Raw genomic sequence first — 19,288 nt, 5'->3', positions numbered from 1 at the left:
TGGAATTGGTCTTCTCTTTTCTGAAGGCCTATATCCACTTTATTGTTTGGTTGGATTTGTGTGATTGTGGCTTACCCTGGTAGATTCAGTCTGTGATGTCCAAATTCAGTTAAAAAAAAAAACTTTACATATGTATGTATCCATGTATCTATTATGTATCTGTCCGTTCATCCATCCATGTATCTATCATATATGTCTATCATCTGTATCTATCTGTTGGTGTATGTACCTATCTATCCATGTATGTATCATCTATCTATTTATTGGAGTAAGAGACAAACTTGCTTAGAAAGCAAATGAGGGTCAGCAAACAGACCACATCTTTTCTCCCCCCTCTCTGTGACTGTGCATCACCCCAACTGCCATTCCTCTTGGCTGTCATCACCTAGATATAGTCTCTTGCATGGTTTTCTGCAAAGGCACCAAACAGAGGCTGAATATGTGCAATGTTCGGGATGGCTGTGAAAGACGAGGAGGAAACATGTTCTGCTGAGGGAGAGAAGAGATGGAGGAAGGTTAGGGGAGGCAAGCCTTGGCTATTCTAGATTCTTCTTACTGGGGACAGAGGGTGGGGCTCCCCATGGCTCTCTTTTGAAACTTGTTTGGGGGGCAGCTCTGTTTCCTTACATAAAAGCATCATCAGATAATCTCCAGCCTTCCTTAAAGACTGTTTCTCAGGGTAGAGGAAAGGTATCCTATTATCTGTTTGAGCTTCCTGTTATTTGTATTGCCCGGAAAGCTAAAGTCAACATCTACTTCTGTATTCTGCATTGTGTGCATTGTTAAAACCTTTGGAAAACTCATCCGGTTTCTTCTCCAGATGAGCTTCCCAGATTCTATCAAAGACATTTAGAAACAGGCATCTCTTCAAATAGGCCATCAGAAAATAGTCTCTCAAAGTCAGGTTCTCTGTCTTCTTCTAAAGGCTACATTAGAGAATGTTTACTCGTCATCCTTGTAGTTAGTAGGACTGACTGTCAGCTCAGCCTCTGGGCTAAGCACCGAGGTCAGGGATTCATGAGTGGGATCTGAGTCTGGTATCCCACTCTCAGAAAGCACTGTGGGTCCTGGAGTTCAGTCTGGGTTTGAGTCCTGCATGCATGCCGAGTCGCGTTAGTGTCCAACTCTTTGCAATCCTATGGACTGTAGCCCACTAGGCTCCTCTGTCCAAGGGGTTCTCCAGGCGAGAATACTGGAGTGGGTTGCCGTGCCCTCTTCCAGGGGATCTTCCCAACCCAGGATCAAACCTGCATCTCCTGTGGCTCCTGCATAGCAGGCAGAATCTTGACCCCTGAGCCACCCGGAAGCCTGGGTTCGAGTCCTGCCCCTCATCAATTATGTGGCAATTGACAACACTCTGAAGCTCAGTTTTCTTATCTTTAAGGCAGAGTAATAATACCTAGGTGCAGGATTGTGTAAGGACTACCAGATGGTGTGTGGAAAAACTGACAGGGAGCAAGCATCCTCAGTGTCATCAGCGTAGTATTAGACCCGGAACCTCTCCCTTCCTCATTCAGCCCAAATTTGTTCCTGCTGCACTTGAGAAATGCTTCCAGCTGCCTTTGGAAGATGTTCATTCCATTTCTGGGCAAATATTAGTCAATAAGATCTCATTTAATTTGGTGGGGAGGGGACACCAAAGTGCTGACACCCACGTGCTTACTAGAACAACTGTTGCCAGGCAGACACGGCAGCCGGGGATGTTCCGGGAAGCTTGGCTATTGCAGAAGCTGGTGAAAGCGAGTCGACCGACGCGCTCCAGGCCTGTCTTTACTTGCTTGATGACAGGCAGTCTCCAGGGCTGCTTGTCTCAGCAGGATCTGCCTCTTCCTGCCTTCAGTGCTGACAGTTGGCATGAGACTGGAGGAGGAGATGGTATTTCCCTCCCTCTTGGGGAGAAGCGCTCCTTTACAGTGCTATTTCCTGGTCTCAGAGTGTAGAAAGACCCTTAGGGGCAATTTAATGCAGTAGCCTCCTTCTCATTCTGAAAATTTTGAAGTTCCTCAGGGTCCACTTCTTCCCCCAGAAGCCCAGGCTTGGAATTTCCTGGTTGTGGAGGGGCTGGGGCTGGCTGACCAGCTTTTGAATACATGAAGTGCCCACCCCTCAATCATATTGGGATGTTCAATCCTCTTATCTCCCCCAAATACTTTAATTACCTTTAACTGCTTAGTTCTGTTCGCCTCTAAAGAAAGGAAGATCCGGCCCCTCCCAGCCGCGCCTCAGAAGTGACTAAAACTTTGCCTCTTTTAATAGGAGTGTACGGCTTTGTGTCACGTTCTCATTTTGCTTTTAGTTTCTTAAGAGTGTGGTTGCAGACTGCTGTTTGGGCTGAAACAAGACTATCAAAACACAAACAGTTGTTCGTAGTGTTAATACGTTATAAATCAGAACCCAGGGGTCCCCTTGACATCTGGGAGAGCTGGGGCTGGTCATGCAAGATGTTTTTTTTTTTAATCTTCCTGTGGGAGAAGGAAAAAGATTGACATTTACTGAATACTTTTTATGAACCTAACTCAACGCTGATGCTTTCCCGTGAGTTTATTATCTAAGTCCCATAAACCTCTCTTTGAGGTTTGCAGCAAATATCCATTCAGTAAAATGAATGACTGCATTTCCTCAGAGCCATTTTATAGGCTGAGAAACTGAGACTCATAAAGATGAAGTAACTTGCCCAAGAAGTCTCTGCTCTCATGTGGTGGGGCTGGAATTCCATCTTCTCCTTCTAATACCACACCAACGTTCCCACTCAGTCTTATGGGGCCCATCCTATCCTCCCCATCTCCAGAACCGGAGGCCTTAAAGCTTCAAGGCGTCTCCTTTTCCTGAGAATCTGGGTTTTTCTGGCTCCTTGAAAATGAATGGTCTTGAAACAATTTAGTACTACTGAGAGTCATCTTTGGGAAAACAGGTGGAGCGAACCTCCCTCTTCGCTCTCTGCACTGGCAGCGGGACCTGCGAGACCACCAGAGATCAGGGAGTCAATCAAGAGTGGGCGTCTCGACTTCCAGGGGTGCAGGTGGGATCTGTTCAAAAGCATCTCACTGGAGGATTGTCTCACAACTGAAGAATGGTCTGAGTTGGCCCGCAGTGCTGAAATTTGCTACAGGGAGCACTGGAGCTGTTTGTAATAATTTAGGAGCAGTCTCTCTAAGGGAATCCGCAATCCTGCTGTGCTTCTCTTAATTGAAACCATTCTCTCCCTCTGACTTCAATGGGGCAGGTTCTAGTCTCTGTGGGCCGGAAGGCGTTTAGTTGGTGTAATCGGAGAGCAGGATGCTGGTAACACTCTTGTTTTGTCTATTATTTCTTTTTGTTGGCCGCTCCAGCCTGCTTGACGCAGCCATCACACCACGGCCGCCTTGATTCCAGAGGGAAATACCACAACCCTGCAGGCAAGAGGGAGCCACTCGGGTTTGGAGAACAAGTTTAAAAGAAACATAGACTTGTCCTTCTACAGGCAGAGCATTAGGTTGGCCAAAGGACCTAGAGACTACCAAAACCAACTTCTTCCTGGGGCTGATAAAGAAACTGAAGCCTTACTGATGAGTACTGATGGCTTATTAGTAAGAAGTCACACTCCAGATCCCAGGTCACTGGACTCTAATGTATTTCCCACAAAACTAAAGAAACATCTATTGGGCCACCATACTATGAATCAGACATCGCAGATACAAAGATGAACAAGGAATGGTCCTAATGGAACCCATTTTGATTCTATGGGTTAGTATCACTTGAGGCAGACTTCTTCCAAGAATAGTGTTTTATAAATAGCGTCTGTCTATCCATCTATCCATTCATCTATCTGACGATTTCTTCCTTCCTTTCTGTTTTTCCCTCTTCCTTCTTCCTTTCCTTCCTATCTGTCAGTTGCACATTCTGTATAGAGTGGGGGCTTGTGTATCTGAGTAATTAAGCTCCTGACTCCTAACTGGGAGTTTTGAGTGGCTGTTACCGATGATACAGTGAATGGCTGGCCAGTTTATCAAGAATTGTCAGAGCATGAGGCTCTTAGCCTTAAATACGCTTTAATCCTTGAGATGACTGTCTAATATTAATCAAATCCCAGCCACCTTACTAAGCATCAGGTACTTTGCCACCTGTTTCGAGCGCACGTCTTCGTTTACACTTAAAAGCACCCATGAGAGAGTTACTGCCTTTTCTTTACTAAGGAAGAAATGAGGCTGAGAGGTTAAGAAAACACGTTACTAAGGAAGAAATGAGGCTGAGAGGTTAAGAAAACACGGTGTGCCCAACATTCCACAGGACCCCAAGCTGGGCTTTTGACTCAAGTCTCTCTAATGTGAAAGACTATGAGCTTGGCTGCTGTACCATCTTACAAACACCATGGGGGTGATTGCTCCATCACCTTAGTAACTGTAAACTCCGAGAGGCTGAAGATGCTGGGAGATTCTTGAAAGCCTTCAGGGCTGGTGCGTGGACTTAGCACAGTTGCAGTCTGATGGGCTGCTCTGTCATGCTGATTTGCCTCCTTCAGTTTCAGGCAAAGACCCAGAATGGGTGTCTGCAGCCCACTTCCATCAACTCTGTACCCAGCTTATGGCTGAAGTGGACACCGAAGCGAGCTCATTCAGTTGCCATGGCCTTTGCCTTCCAAGTCTCCCATGTTTATCCTAAGCCCGCATTCTAGGGACATCTCATCATGGACCCTGGAAGCAAAGATGAATTCCAAATATGATTTAATCTCTCTGTTTGTGTGTAGGTATTTTCTTTTGTCAGGTATCTGATCTCACCAAGAGCCCCATAATAAATAAGGAAAATATACCCAACAGCTTCGTAAAAGAGTGGGCCTCAGACCACACAGACTGCCAGAAGAGGCAGCCTGTTTATCTTTTATTTTTGTGTAGTACTATCACCACCCCACACTGTCTTATTTATATTCTCAGCATTTCCCTGTATGACTGTCTTGTTTCCCCACACTAGTGCGTAAGCTCTTTTAGGGTAGGGACCTTGTCTGTCCTCAGCTGCCAGGGTCGTATCTTCTAGAAGGGGCTTTGAATGTATGCCTTGCACCATGCCCTAGGGAGACCAATAGTGAGCTGAGAGGCACAGATTTCATAGGAAGAGTTCTTGTCATCCTCATCCTAGAGCTTCTAGGATGCCCCTCAGATGTCCATGGTGAAAAGAGTTTAGGCCTTCACCCAGGTGTGGTCTCTTTCCGTGTCCAGTGACCATTTATTTGAAGGAAAATCCAGATCTCATTTTCTTTGACAGCTTGGCAGAAGGGTCATTTGTAACCTTCTCTATTTCCAAGCCTCCTGGCTTTTTTGTGTGGCCATGTTCCTTAAGAGCAGGAAGTTATGTTTGGCCCACTCCGGCGACGCATGAAATGGTAAAGATTTTGGTCCAAACTCTGTGGCTTGAGTCGGATTTAAAAGCTTGTCAGGAATGAGTTCTCTGGAGCCTGGCATTTGCAATCTGGCATCTGTGGTTACAGATGAGATTTCAGAGATTGAAAGCTCAGGAAGAGGTGTGAATTACAAGCTCTTAGCTCACAGGGCAATTGGAACTGTACTGATCCTAGAAACCTCCTGGCCCAGATTTTTAAAAATATCCCCATGATCCAGCGTCTCCCTTTGTAGGGTTTGAAACATTTGTATTAATCTTTTTTTTTTTTGTAAATTCTTTTTCCCGAACTTTTTTTTGATTGGAGTGTAATTTCTTTACAATGTTGTGTTAGTTTCTGTTGTACAACTAAGTGAATTAGTTACATGTATACATATATTCCCTCCCTCTTGGACTTCCCTCTGCCCTCCCCCTGCCAATCCCAACCATCTAGGTCATCACAGAGCACAGAGCTGAGCTCCTTGTGTTACACAGAAGCTTCCCAACAGCTATCTATTTTACACATGGTAGTGTATATATGCGGAGAAGGCAATGGCAGCCCACTCCAGTACTCTTGCCTGGAAAATCCCATGGATGGAGGAGCCTGGTGGGCTGCCATCTCTGGGGTCACACAGAGTCAGACACGACTGAAGCGACTCAGCAGCAGCAGCAGCCGTGTATATGTGTCGATTCTAATCTCTCAGTTCATCCTTCTCTTCCCTTCTCTGTGTCCATATATCCGTCCTGTATGTCTGCGTCTCTATTCCTGCCTTGCAAATAGGTTCATTGGTACCATTTCTTTCTAGATTCCACATACATGTATTAATATATGATATTTGTTTTTATCTTTCTGACTTACTTCACTCTATATGACAGATTCCAGGTCCATCCACATCTCTACAAAGGACTCAATTTTGTTCCTTTTTATGGCTGAGTAATATTCCAAAAGCATCTGGAGAATGAATAATGGTCAGGTTCTTGAACTGCAAAGGAGACTGTGATTCACATGGGTGTGTACACACCGCTCTTCACTTTAGCATCTGATAGAAGGAGAGAGAGAGAGAAACATAATCTATGAGAAGAGAGAATGACTGAGTCACAAAAACACGACCTGATGATTTCCAAGCCCTCCTAATTCAAAATCGGTGGAAATCTAGAATTCTCCTTGGTCACTTTGATACTTGTTGTTATAAATACATGCTTTTGTTGCTGCATCAGTTCACTACTATTGTTTTGAAGAGAAAAGGGGCGACCTAAAGGCCTGGTTCTTGTTCTATCTCAATCCATGTAAAGGTGCCAGGCTGCCTGACCCCTTAACAGTGCAAACTTGGACAAATTATTTTCTTCTTTTTGGATATCATAAGAGTCTGTATTCCAAGTACCAAAATTCAAAAATAAGAAAAACAGGTAAAATGTCAACAATTAAATATTAAAGTGCCAATTAATTAAATGTTTAATTTGACATAATTAACTTATAGAGGCAACTTACATTTAATTATACAAATAAATGAATAGGAAAAGAACAAGTTTCTTAACCTCTCTAAACTGTAGTTTTCGTATCTGTAATAAGGTCTGATCAATAATAGTTCTTATATCATACATTTGTTGTGGGAATTAAATGAGACAATCAGTGTGAAGCACTTAGCACACAGTAGGTGCTCCATTCTTGGTAATATGGCAGAGAAGCCCAGCCAGAGGTCCAGCAGTAGGACCTGTCCCAACCACACCCAACAGGGTCCTTGCATTTCCAGCCCCCAGTGTGAGAGTCTTTGTGCCCCAAGCAGAGGCGTGTGGCTTTGGTGAACATCTGAACTAACTCATGTCAGAGACCAGGGATAATTCCAGCCTTTGACTTGTGACCATGCCACTTTCACAGTCGAATGTTGAGTCAGTTGTGCTCTGAACCTCACTTGTTTCATCTGCAAAAACGGAGTTGATGATTTGACCTCTCAAAGCTGCTCTGAGGATCCCATGGTAGGACATTGTTACCACACCTAGATTAATGTCTGACACTGAAAAGCAGCTCCATGGATTCCAGAATCTTCTCTTCATCCCTTGAAAGGATGCTGGAAGAGATAGCGTCAAGGAATTCCAATCCAAGTTGGAGATACCCCAGACTGGGCAGTCCTGCTGGGCTCTGTGGGAATTGGTGCTGGCCTTCTGTTCCCCTCAGCCTGGATGGCTCTACCTTGGAGGGCAGCAGCTTCACCTCAGTTTCTGGATCTGGCAATCCTCTCGAGTCCTTTGCTGATCAGCTCCCATCACTGTAGATTAAGTTTGGAAAGGCAGACTTAGCTATCTTCTCTCCACAGGGTGAACCAGGGCCAACCTTTAAGGAGAACTTTACATTGCAAGGCATTTTTATTCTTGAGACTGATGAGAGCATTTTTTTTTTTTTTAATTACTAAGCTTGGATCACTTGTAAAGCATTTTATACAATGCATTTCATTTGGGCTGCAGCCTTCAAGCTTCAGAGCCTTGTACTAATGACTCAGCACTCTGACCCTCTGCTTTCACAGCTGTCATAGGGGGGTGACTATCCGTCTTAGTATGCTTTGGAGCCCCCGGCACATAGCACACCTTGCCAAGCAGTGGTTATCATTGCTATTATGGGCCCCTACTGCAGTGGTTTCCTGAGTGTTCCATGCAGCTTCTTAAAGCATTGTGGAGGGTATCAGGACCTTGGTGGTGTGGGGTGGGGGCTGGGCAAGAATGAGCCGCTGTTGGATCCAGGGTCTTGGGTCTGCCCCTTCATCCTCACTCCAGCTCCCACGGAAGCAGCTCTGCTTTCCTCCATTCTTAAATATTGTGGTTCTACCTAAGACATCATTGGGAGGAGAAGGGAAGGTAAAGTATGAAAACCACCACCCTTCTGTCTGAATGCTGCCACCTTCCCCCTTTGCTGGCTGACACCCAAGATGGAAAGGGCAGAACCACGGATAATCGGGAAAATCAGAATATCTTGAAAATCAGTTGAGGTCTGGATTTTATTTGGATTCTGTAAGACTTAGGAGTCTCTGAATCTCTTGCTCCTTAGTTTCTTCATCTGTAAAATGGGGCCATAGTACCTACCTGATAGGCCTCACAGGGCTGCTTTTGGATGTAGAAATGCTTTGTAATTGGAGCTGGAAAGACCCCGCCATAGTGATATTACTGACACCTGCTTGTGCTTTGATCCACCTGTTCTGCTGGGGTTGGAGCCTATATGCATCTTAATCAATATTCAATTTTTGAAAAGTGTTGAGATGTTCATATCATCCCAGGTGTGCATCTGGCTCCTCCCTGCTTTATCCTACCACCTAGATAGGTGATATAACCTTAACTAGCTCCCCACGCCACCAAAGTATATATAGGCATGAAACCAAGTAGAACCTCTTTTTTTTTTTTTTCTACTTGCAACAGGAAAAACCCCATGTGGGCTCCCGAGATACTTTCTCATTTGTTTTTAACCACATCCTGGGTTTGTGTTAGTCAGCCTGTTAAACAGATATGATCCAAAAAAGAAGAAAACAGAAGAAAATAAAGGTCTTAGGTCCAGAGCCGAGCATTTCTGGTCGCCATGGCAACAGGTAGGGGTACACGCTGTGGTTTCTCTCCCTCAGCTGTCTTCCCGGAGACTCGTTCATCAAAACCACTGAGCCTCACAGAACTGGGTACCAAGGTGACAGTTCTGGGACACACTCTCCTTGGCCAGAAAGACTGTTGGATCCAGGATCAGGAGTGGGGGCCTAAGCAGACCTTCCCACCCTCTCCTCTCCCCCAGTTCCCATCCTTCCACCAGGAGGCAGGGGTGGGGGCTCTTTCTTTAGACTCTGTACAAACAAGCTAAGAGCTTCATGGGGTTGGTCCTTTGGAGGCCTGGACTGAAGGGTCAGGGTAGTGGCTGAGAGCCCTTGGACTCTCCTCTGACAGAGCGGATGTGATAGGTCCTTGTTGGTTCAGTGTTGGCTGCCATGACAGGCTCATTGGACAAGAGGCTGAGAGGCCAGGGGATAGAGTCAGGTGCCAAGAAATTGGGGTGCATTTCCCTTCTGAGAGCCAAGAGATGAATAGCTCAGTTGAAAGCCACCCAGGACACATTCTGGAGGAAATTCTCTGGGGATGATGGTGTATGAGTATTTTCTCTGCTCATTAAATCCTCACCCACCTCCAGGGCAATTCCGGGAGAGACTGAGTCACTCAAGACTCATGGTCTGCCCGGGGCAGCCAAAGGCGATTCGGCCACTGAGCGTGATTTTGGCCTGGTTCAGAAGGGGATGCTGAACAATAGACCCTTTCATCAGGCGCCCATCACATGGGCATCAGGGGATGGGGGCAAGAGATGTGGGGCAGCAGGAATGCTGCCAGCCTTCTGGACTGGCAGACCTGGGTGGCAGCAGGGGCTGTAATTGCCAGGAAGACTCCTAGATGGAAACTTCTGGGCTTTGAAGACATTAAACAATCACAGTGAAGAACAGAATGGTTTCTTCGTGTCCCATTGACACTGTGGACTGTGGCCTTTATTGGAACGGCTTGCTCAGGCCTCTTATGAAAGCAAGTTCAGTAGTCAGAGCACTGGACAGGGGATCCAGAATCTAGCAATTATGGACCCCGGAGGGCCTGCTTCTCACACAACTGGCTAGGGGGACCATGCTCAGTCATTGTGGATTTTTGTTTCCTCTTGTGTCTCATGAGAATGTGGTTAGCTGCTCCCTATTATCCCGCCTGGCTTTAAACACAGGTGATCCAATTAGCAATAAAGCTTTTTTTTTTTTTTAAATTGACCTTTTCTCTTCCTAGTTCTGATCAGAATCAGTTCGACTAGATTTGTGAGTTGCATAACCTTTTCCAGACGTGAGCTCAGCAAATCAGAAGATAGAAAGAGGATCCTGGCTAACTCATGATAAATAGTATAAAGGTGAAAATGTGGAGAACCCACAGATGCTTTTGACTTGCATGTGATTGACTCCAGGAGTTTGATGGAGTGAATGGAGTGTCATGCCCCAGCTGGAATGGCCTGGTCTGTTGAAATTTGTAGGCTGGTCATCAGATATCTCAAAATGTCACAGGGACAGCCTGTGGTCTGGCATCCCAGTCCTCGGCCAACCTGTCTTCATTCTGCCCTGCCTGACCTGCGCCAGAGTCCTCAGACTGTAAAGGGCAGAAGAGGCCTGAGGCTGCAGCTGGGGTTGGAGTCTTTGATCTTCAAGGGGATGACGGGAAGAGGCCAAGTAGGGTGAGAAGAGGAAGCCAGCCTTCTGTTGGGGAAAGTCAGCAAACACAGGGACCTCCTTGGCATCTTTGCCTCGGGGAGAGGGTGTAAGTTCCATTAGTGCAGGTTTTCCCACTGACATCTTCCCAAGCTCTTAGGACAAGGGCCCTACCCTTTTAAGCTTTTGGTCCAGAATCAGGAGACCTGTGATCTTAAAATAATACTTGAGCTTACTAGCTCAGATTCCTCTCTGCAGAGCCCTCTTTTAATTCTCACCTCTCTGCACCTTAAAAACCACGTGAAGAAGAAGTAGATTTCCTGTAGCTTAGCATCTGTCTTAGCATCATGCATGAGGTGCCACTTAACACTGCAGTGTGATCAGCCAGACTGCCCAATCGGAAACCTATTCTGCTGGCTCCTGGCTCAGGTCATTCCTGTCTTCTCAAAGAATCAGTTACCTTCTGTGTCAAATGGGGATAATAAAAGTGCCTGCCATATACCACCCTGCTGTGAGAATTAAATGAATTTTTAGGTGTAAAATATTAAAAACCTCATATGGGTCCAATTAGGTGCTGGATGAATGTTTGCAGTTATTATCATGGCCCTGGAAAGTGCACGAGTCACTCAGTCGCATGACCTGGCCTTCTCCCAGTCTTCAAGAAGACCAGCTTCCCCAGGCTCACAGCCTACTCTGGTGGGACCAAATCAGGAAAAAAAATCTCATTCTGCCTTAATGCTGCCTCACCCTTAATGAGGAGATGACGGAAGGGGCCAGGCCCATCTAGGTGGCGCCTGTTGGAAAACACACTAATTCGTTTGGGGCCATCTGGAGAAGTCTGGCTCGGAGAACTGAGTCTCTGGGCACAGCATGACTGCAGATGGTCTCCCGGGGTCTGCACGTGGGGTGCTCCGTGTGTGTGCTCGAGAGGTCTCAGAAGATCTGGCCTCAGAAGGGGCCCTATGACAGGATGCAGAAAGGCCTTGCTCATCTTGGAGAGGATGACTGTGAAGTCCAGACAGACAACACTGGTTACAGAGCTGAAAGTTGGTCTCTGCAACGTTTGCTTTCGGGGAAAACAGCATAAGTTCTCAGAAGCAAATGCTTCAAGACGTTTGAAATACCTCCTGGGGAATTCTCAAGCAGGGCCAGCTGCTGATTCTCTTGGACACGATGCGGGGAGCAGACCTGAGACGTGTTTTGTTTGTACCTCACACAGTCTGTTTGTCCTGGGGGGAGTGGGGAGCATTTCCTTCCCTCCTTCACTTGTTCCACGTGTGCCTACCTCTGTGGTCCTGCACAGGGTCCTGGGGAGAGACCCCGGGGAGAGATGCAGTCACTGCTCTCAGGAAGCCCACAAGGAAATTCCAGAATTTTAGAATCCTGGAATTTCTAATTAATGAAGAAACCTTAAAGGGAGATCCCCTGGAAGAGGGCATGGCAACCCACTCCAGTATTCTTGCCTGGAGAATCCCATGGAAAGAGAAGCTTGGTGGGCTATAGTCCATGGAGTCGTAAAGTCACAACTGAGTGACTAACACTTTCACTTGAAAGATAATAATTTCTTACAATTCTTTACCTGTTTCTGTCATAGACATCTTTGAGAAGCTAATGGAAACCCAGCGAAACACCTATACACGTGTACACGCTTGCAACATAGATACGTACATACACACAGAATCTTGCATATAAGTAATTTCACAGGTTTATAGACCCCTGAAAACCCGCTCGTGAAAACTTCTTGTCCCTCAGCCCTACTGGTCATCTGTGAGACATCCCCTCCCCCACGCTACTCACCTCCTAGGAAAGTCTGGAGATCCTCAGACAACGGCGAGTTGGGTAAAGGTTACACAGTGTGGTACTCTCAGAAGAGGCCGCGATTTTCTTCTACTTGTGAAGTGACTGGAGCAAACCAAGAAGCTACTCATCTCAGGCCTTAGGCAAGATTTTGAAATGTTGCTGGGGTGATTTTACCAGAAAGATCTATTTTTCTTGATGTGAGTCTTAGTGAAAAATATAGGCAAGATTAATGGTGGTATGGGTCAGCTTTGGTTTATCCAAAAACAAATTTACCTAGAACCCCGCGGAATTGGTGGCATAGCACAGGAGTTGGAACCCTGACTCCCCCACTTGGGTGACTTTGGACACATTATTTAATTTGTTTGTGCCTCAGTTTCTTTCTCTCTAAAATGGGCTTGGCAGTAGTGCCTATTCCATAGCACTTTTGTGAGAATTAATTTAGCTGAAGTAGATCACCCACCTAATGAGTATAAAACACCCATTGGCTCTAATTAAGTGCCAGACATCATACAGAGTGTTTGACATGCTTTGTCTCATTTCACAGTCCCACAAACCCCGATTGCACTGTCATCCCATCAAGGAAAAGGCTGAGTGTCAGAGAGGTTAAGAAACTATCTATCTGTGTAACCCAGAGCTAGTAGCAATGTCAGGACTTGAAGCCAGGGTATATCTTGGGTATATCTCCTCTAAGTTGAACTACAAGGCTTCAATGTGAGTTGGTGCCAGAGAGTGGATTACACAGGTCTCTTGGTGAGCACATTTTTTGTGGTCTTCCCAACAGGCCACTGATAGAGTTCTTCTCACATGGGCGGTGAGATCCCTGCGTGCCAGGCCCATGGCTCCTCTGTCCTCCTGGCAACCGCATCATAACAAACACTCTTCCTCCTTCAGACGCCACCCTGAATCTGAAAGTGGCCTCCAACCATTAGTGTTACCCATCAGATCTCTCAGAGGGAGGAACATGGGATCATTCCTTTATTTCATGATTTATTGGAGACCAGAGGGCCCAGCGGAAAGCATTCTTGATTCATGTCCAGTTGGACAGGCTTATTGGAGAGATGCATTTGGCCATTTACCGTTAGGCCCTTGAGTTACGGCAGCTCCTCGATCACAGAGATCTCTGTTTATCCAGAGCGATGCCCAGATATTTGGGGAGTTCTGCCTCTCTACAGGTGTTGGCAGTGTGGCCATTGCCATGGACACGGGTGGCTGTCCTGTGATTTGTGGTCCATGGCTACTCATGCCTCAGCCTTGCTCTAACTTAAACCTTGGGGATATTTCTGGCTCTACATGGGGGAGGTTGAGAATGCATAAAATGTTTTGTAAATTGGGTTTAGAAGTAGTGGCCTGTGGTTAGGCCTGTGGTCTCTTGGTGCCCAGACTGGCTGGGTTTGAATCCTGGCTCCATCGTTATGAGTTCTGTGAACCTGGTCATGTTTCTTCCCTTCTCTATGCCTCAGTTTCTGTATCTGGAAAGTGGGGACAATAATATTACCTACCATATAGTGGGGTTTTACGGATAAAACGAGTTAATACTTGTCAAATGTGTAGAAGAGTGTCTAGCCTATACATCGTAAGTGCACAACATGTGTTAACAGCTATTATTGCTGTTAGTATTACTGATACCCTTTGGGGGTAGTAATTTCTGCTTGTGTAAGTGTTAAGGAAGTGTTGGAAAGTCTTCATACTTTTTGAAGACTTAACAGATACACAACCCTGAAAGGCTTGGTCCTTTTTAAGGCACAAGGGACCCAGAGGGGAGGAAATGTGAATACTCTTGACCTGAAATGAAGGTTTTGGAACCGTCTTTGGAATTCCCAGATGGCTGAATGCCATCAGGGCTAGGATGGGACCTTTTTTATGTGTGAGACTAAGATGAATATAAGCTGTGGAATCCTTACATTGCATAGAATTTCTTCATTCATCCAGCAGCCTCTTTTCTGAGATCTACTGCACGCCCTGTTTAATCTTCGCGTTTCTAGGAAGGCTGAAGCTAGATTTTATCCATGCTTTCCTGTCTCGGCTGACCATAAGCACACACGACACACACTATTCTCACGCACACGTGGAGACACCCTCACACTTGCATGTGTGTGTTGTCTATCAAGGGATATTGTTTGCTCCTCCTGGAACTCGAGAGATTTAATTCACAAGTATCAGTCTGAATGGTTCCTTTCTCATTTGCATATTCTACATGCCAGGTGGCAAACTCAAATTCATGTTAATAACACAGAAACTGCCATTTAGCTCCGAGCCACTGTCCATGCCTCAGACTTTATATTTAACCTGGGAGTGACGGCAGCCACCCGGCCGAGTGCAGACGGCCACGCCCTGCCTCTCCTGGCATCTGTTGAGATCTCTCCTAACAGTCTCACCTCCAAGAAGCTGATTGGGAGGCTTTGTTTCTCTTTTATAAGCTACACACAGAGAGCCTCCGGAAGGACAGTCACTCAGCGCAACAGTTTCTCTTGGCAAAGATTGGCCAACCGAAGCCAAAGCTGAAAATGTCAGTAAAAACAAACAGGATTTCAAAAGCGCCTTGTCGGTTTCCCTCCTCTGTGCTCCTCTAGCCTCATCAGCCAAGCGTTGTGTGAGTGGCTTCCGAAGGACACCATTAGACCAGAAAGGAAATCCTCCAAACACGTTTGCTCCATCTCACCTAGTTCTGACACTTTTTTAAAAGCACCTACATGCTGATGAAACAAAAGAAAACCACTTGATACTGCCTTATGTCTTTTCAAAGCTCCATTTCTTCTTTTACTATGTTCAGAATCGAGAAAGATTGTGGAGAGGTTTCACAGTTCTCTTATCATCTCGGTTTGCTCTTTGTCAGACACTGTTTTCTCGTGGTTGGAAGCTACTTCCTGCTCAGAAAGGAGAGAGCAGTTGTTGTCCTTACAGTTCCATTAACACTGATCCTCTTTGTCATTAGGTCACAGTTTTTAGGCGTATCCCTCCAGAGTGAAGACTTGCTCTAATGATATGAAAGGATTCCTGAGCACACAGGAGTAAGTGGATCAGAGTGTGGGTTTTGGTGTTAAACAGACCTGAGATGGAATTCCAGCTCTGCCACTTAATTGCTGGGTGACTCTGGGAAGTCATTTCATTTTTCTCAGCTCCAGTTTCTTCACCTATGAATAATATGTATATAACTTACCTATAAGTCACCTCTCAGGGTTCTTGAAAGATGATGCCACACAGAACCCCAAAGAAACTGGGTACCCAGGGACACTGCAATCACAGGCATCCCCACCCTGGCTATCAGCTCGGAAACATATTGCTGAAACAGAACAGCTGGGATTCAGGAAGGCAGCTACAGGCTCTGGAAAGCAATCCTCACTTCCTTGGGCAGCTCACTTTTCCGAGCCTCAGTTTTCTCAATGATGTGTTCAGTCGCTCAGTCGTGTCTCTCTGTGGTCCCATGGACTGTAGCCAGCCAGGCTCCTCTGTCCATGGTATTCCCCAGGCAAGAATACTGGAGTGGGTTAGCGTTTCCTCCTCCAGGAGATCTTCCCAACCTAACGATCGAACTCAGGTCTCTTGTCTCCTGCGTTGGCAGGTGGGTTCTTTATCACTAGCACCACCTGGACAGAATGTACAAGTGATGGTACTTTCCTGCATCTTATCTCAGATTTAAGCATGAGGCAGCGATGCATTGACATGCTGCAGCGAAGGTGGAAGGCTCTGGCCAGTAGGGAAGATTATCTGGCTTTGCAATGAGGCTGCTCTAAAACAAAGTTCTTACCCTTTCCAAATTATGGATGCAGAACAATCTAACTGTTACTTTTCATCCCACAGATCTGAATATAACCTGCCGATATGCAGGTGTATTCCACGTGGAGAAGAATGGTCGCTATAGCATCTCTAAGACTGAGGCTGCCGACCTCTGCAAGGCCTTTAATAGCACGCTGCCCACCATGGCCCAGATGGAGGCGGCCCGGAACATAGGGTTTGAGACCTGCAGGTAAGGGACCAGCACCCGCCTAGGCCCCAACTAAGCCCACTGCGGAAGGCAAGCTGCCTGGGTCCAGGGGGCGGGGCTTAGACCCGGAAGCGTCCTCTCTGACAGCTGAATGGCTGGTTGCCTGAAGAGTCGGCCCCACCCATGAATTTCGGCAAGTCAATCTGGAACCAGTATGATTACTAAAATTTAAGGCCAGCTAAAGACACCTTTGTGAGTCACAGCGGGGTTTCCCAGGGGAGGCTTTAAAGGTCGTAGGTTGGAATCCGCTTGCTTGAAGCTCCCGTCAACAGCGCGTTCTCTGGGCTTTGAAGAAGCCGGCAATATCATTGTCAGAACCACAAGAAATTGAAAAACCAAATAACAGTGTTTAAGATAAGTACGTGCCTGGTGGAGCCTTGACCCTGTAGACTCGGCTGAAGCAGGTTTTTCAAACTATTTTTCTCTCTTTTGATTTTGTTTCTCTTCTGTGTTGCTCTGATTTGAGAGAAAAGGGCATGAAAATTATTAAGATGTATATTATTACAAGTGATTGCAAAGCAGTGAGAGGGGTTAAGGGAGGCCTCCTGAGCTCCTCCTCCTGGACCTCGCAGTGCTCAGGGAGCAGTCCTCAGGTCCTTCTGCTCCAGGATGTTCACAGCAGGCTCGCCTGTGTGTGCACACTCAGCTGCTTAGTCGTGTCTGACTCTTTGTGACCCCATGGACTGTAGGCTGCCAGGCTGCTCTGTTCATGGAATTTTCCAGGCAAGAGTACTGGAGTGGGTAGCCATTTCCTACCCCAGGGGATTTTCTCAGACAGGGATTGTACCTGCATCTCTTGCATCTCCTGCGTTGGCAGGTGGACTCTTCACCACTGAGCCACTTGGGCAGCCCTCACAGCAGGCATGGCCCTTATTTTCTGAATTTTTTTAATGGCCCTGTGGTAAGTGATGCGCATTAAGAGTGAGCAGTGGTGACCGCTGTGGTGAGGTGTTTGGGTTTGGTTTGTCTTCATGTGAAGAACCCTAGGAAATCTGGACAACTGCCGTCCGAGGTTTCCGCCCTATCCTGCAGCCGCCCCTCTGCACTTCTGCAACGTGACGTTAGGTGACATGGTTCTTTTCTCATTAACACGCTCACATACAAACACAGGCTGCTTTTTAAAAAGTCAAGCTGCAGAACTCTTTTTGGAAACCATTCAATGTAAGTTAAGTGCATCTATCCCCTGTCCTTGGTAAGGCACCTGTAGTCTGGGTGGGAACTGAGACTCAGGCTGACGTGGAAAATGAAGCATCTTTTCAGTTTTTCTAATATGGTGACCCCTAGCCACGCTTGGCTAGTGACATCTAATTAAAATTAAATAAAATCAAAACTTTGGCCCTTGGTGGCACTATGTTTCAAGTGCCTAATTAGCCACAAATGCCTGGCAGCTACTTTATCAGACAACTGAGATTATAGAATGTTTCTATTTCACAGAAAGTTCTGTTGAGCACCTTTGCTCTGAAGCGAAGAGCAGATGTGTGCAGATATCTGCATGTGTTCCAGCAGGGTCTGCTGCTAAGTCACTTCAGTTGTGTCCGACTCTGTACAACCCCATAGATGGCAGCCCACCAAGGCTCCCCTGTCCCTGGGATTCTCCAGGCAAGAACTCTGGAGTGGGTTGCCATTTCCTTCTCCAATGCATGAAAGTGAAAAGTGAAAGTGAAGTCCCTCAGTCATGTCCGACCCTCAGACCCCCTGGACTGCAGCCTACCAGGCTTCTCCATCCATGGGATTTTCCAGGCAAGATTACTGGAGTGGGGTGCCATTGCCTTCTCCGCAGCAGGGTCTGGGAGAATATAAAAGGAGCAGATAGCTCAGGTAGCTTCTGAACTTGAGGTATAGGCTGCAGTGCAGGAAAGTTAATTAGCAGGTCCATTTATTCTATTCCTAAGGCTAATTATTTAAATATGGCCCTGACTAGGCCAGTGGCCTAAGAAAGTGGATTTCATAAGCTGAATTTTGATTGTGAAATGCAGGCAAGGCAAACTTATGAAATACGGAAATGTTCTTATATGCTGAGAACAAGGGAAGTTCTTACTGTGCCCAGTGGCCAATTGTCCAGCCCTTAGACGCTGGACAAAGGGCTTCTCAGGTGATTCAGTGGTAGAGACTGTGCCTGCCAATGCAGGAAACATGAGTTTGATCCCTGGATTGGGAAGATCCCCTAGAGGAAGAAATGGCAACCCACTCCAGTATTCTTGCCTGGACAAGAATGGACAGAGGAGCCTGCAGGCTATAGTCCATGGATTGCAAAGAATTGAACACGACTTATTGACTGAGCACAGCACAGACCCCGGCTCATCCATGTGTATCCCTCTCTTAATCCTCAGACTGCACCAGGAGTTGGTTGTATGACTCCACTTTGCAAAGTAAGCAACTGAGGCTTAGTTCTGCAGCCTATCTGGGCCACATCACTTGCATGGGGAGGAGTCTAGACTCCAGGCCAGCTTCTGAGCCCAAGGCAAGATTTAATGACCCAGCCCTCCTGAAGAACTGAGAGCAAAAGGGAGACGAAAGTCTGCTGCATGGATGGATTTGCTGAGTATTTCTTTTCTTCCTGGGAACAGCAACCTACTCATGTAGTACGTGTGCGTGTCTGCTAAGTCGACTCATGTAGTATACACATGTAAGAATTTTAATATCCCTAACTGATGGACAGGGTGACAGGTAAAACCTACAGTGAACACAATGTGGTAAAAACTTAGCAACAGTTTACAGAGGGGATTGTAACTTCTAGAATGTCGGTGTATACGGACTAGCAGAATGTGATGGGAGTAAAATGGGGAGTGGGCTCGCCAGGAGTTTTACTATTTAAAAAAGGCAAAGAAAAACTGTGCCAAAGAAATCTACCGTTCCACCCATAGCTGGTTCTAAGTGTTGCAAAATGTATTTCCATAATTTCACTCAGGTAGCTATGAATCAGATACCTGCCTTAGGACAGGTGGGAGAGTCTCACAGGTGATGGGAAAAC

The 19,288-nt window shown here is 46.3% G+C and overlaps 1 protein-coding gene across 13 annotated transcripts in view; it reads left to right on the top strand.

Annotated features, from left to right (window-relative positions):
• The window catches only part of CD44 (CD44 molecule (IN blood group)), an 87,321-nt gene that overhangs the window by 19,034 nt on the left and 48,999 nt on the right, over positions 1-19,288 (top strand). For all 13 annotated transcript variants that reach the window (XM_070383567.1, XM_070383557.1, XM_070383558.1 and 10 more), the window contains exon 2: positions 16,134-16,299. In XM_070383567.1, coding sequence (XP_070239668.1) covers positions 16,134-16,299 — 166 coding nt within the window. The remainder of the gene's footprint in view (positions 1-16,133; positions 16,300-19,288) is intronic.

The sequence above is a fragment of the Bos mutus genome, chromosome 15 (genome assembly GCF_027580195.1).
Source record: "Bos mutus isolate GX-2022 chromosome 15, NWIPB_WYAK_1.1, whole genome shotgun sequence".
NCBI classification, from domain to species: domain Eukaryota; kingdom Metazoa; phylum Chordata; class Mammalia; order Artiodactyla; family Bovidae; genus Bos; species Bos mutus.
The sequence above is the reverse complement of the archived record's forward strand: the minus strand, read 5'-3'. Positions and strand labels throughout refer to the sequence as shown.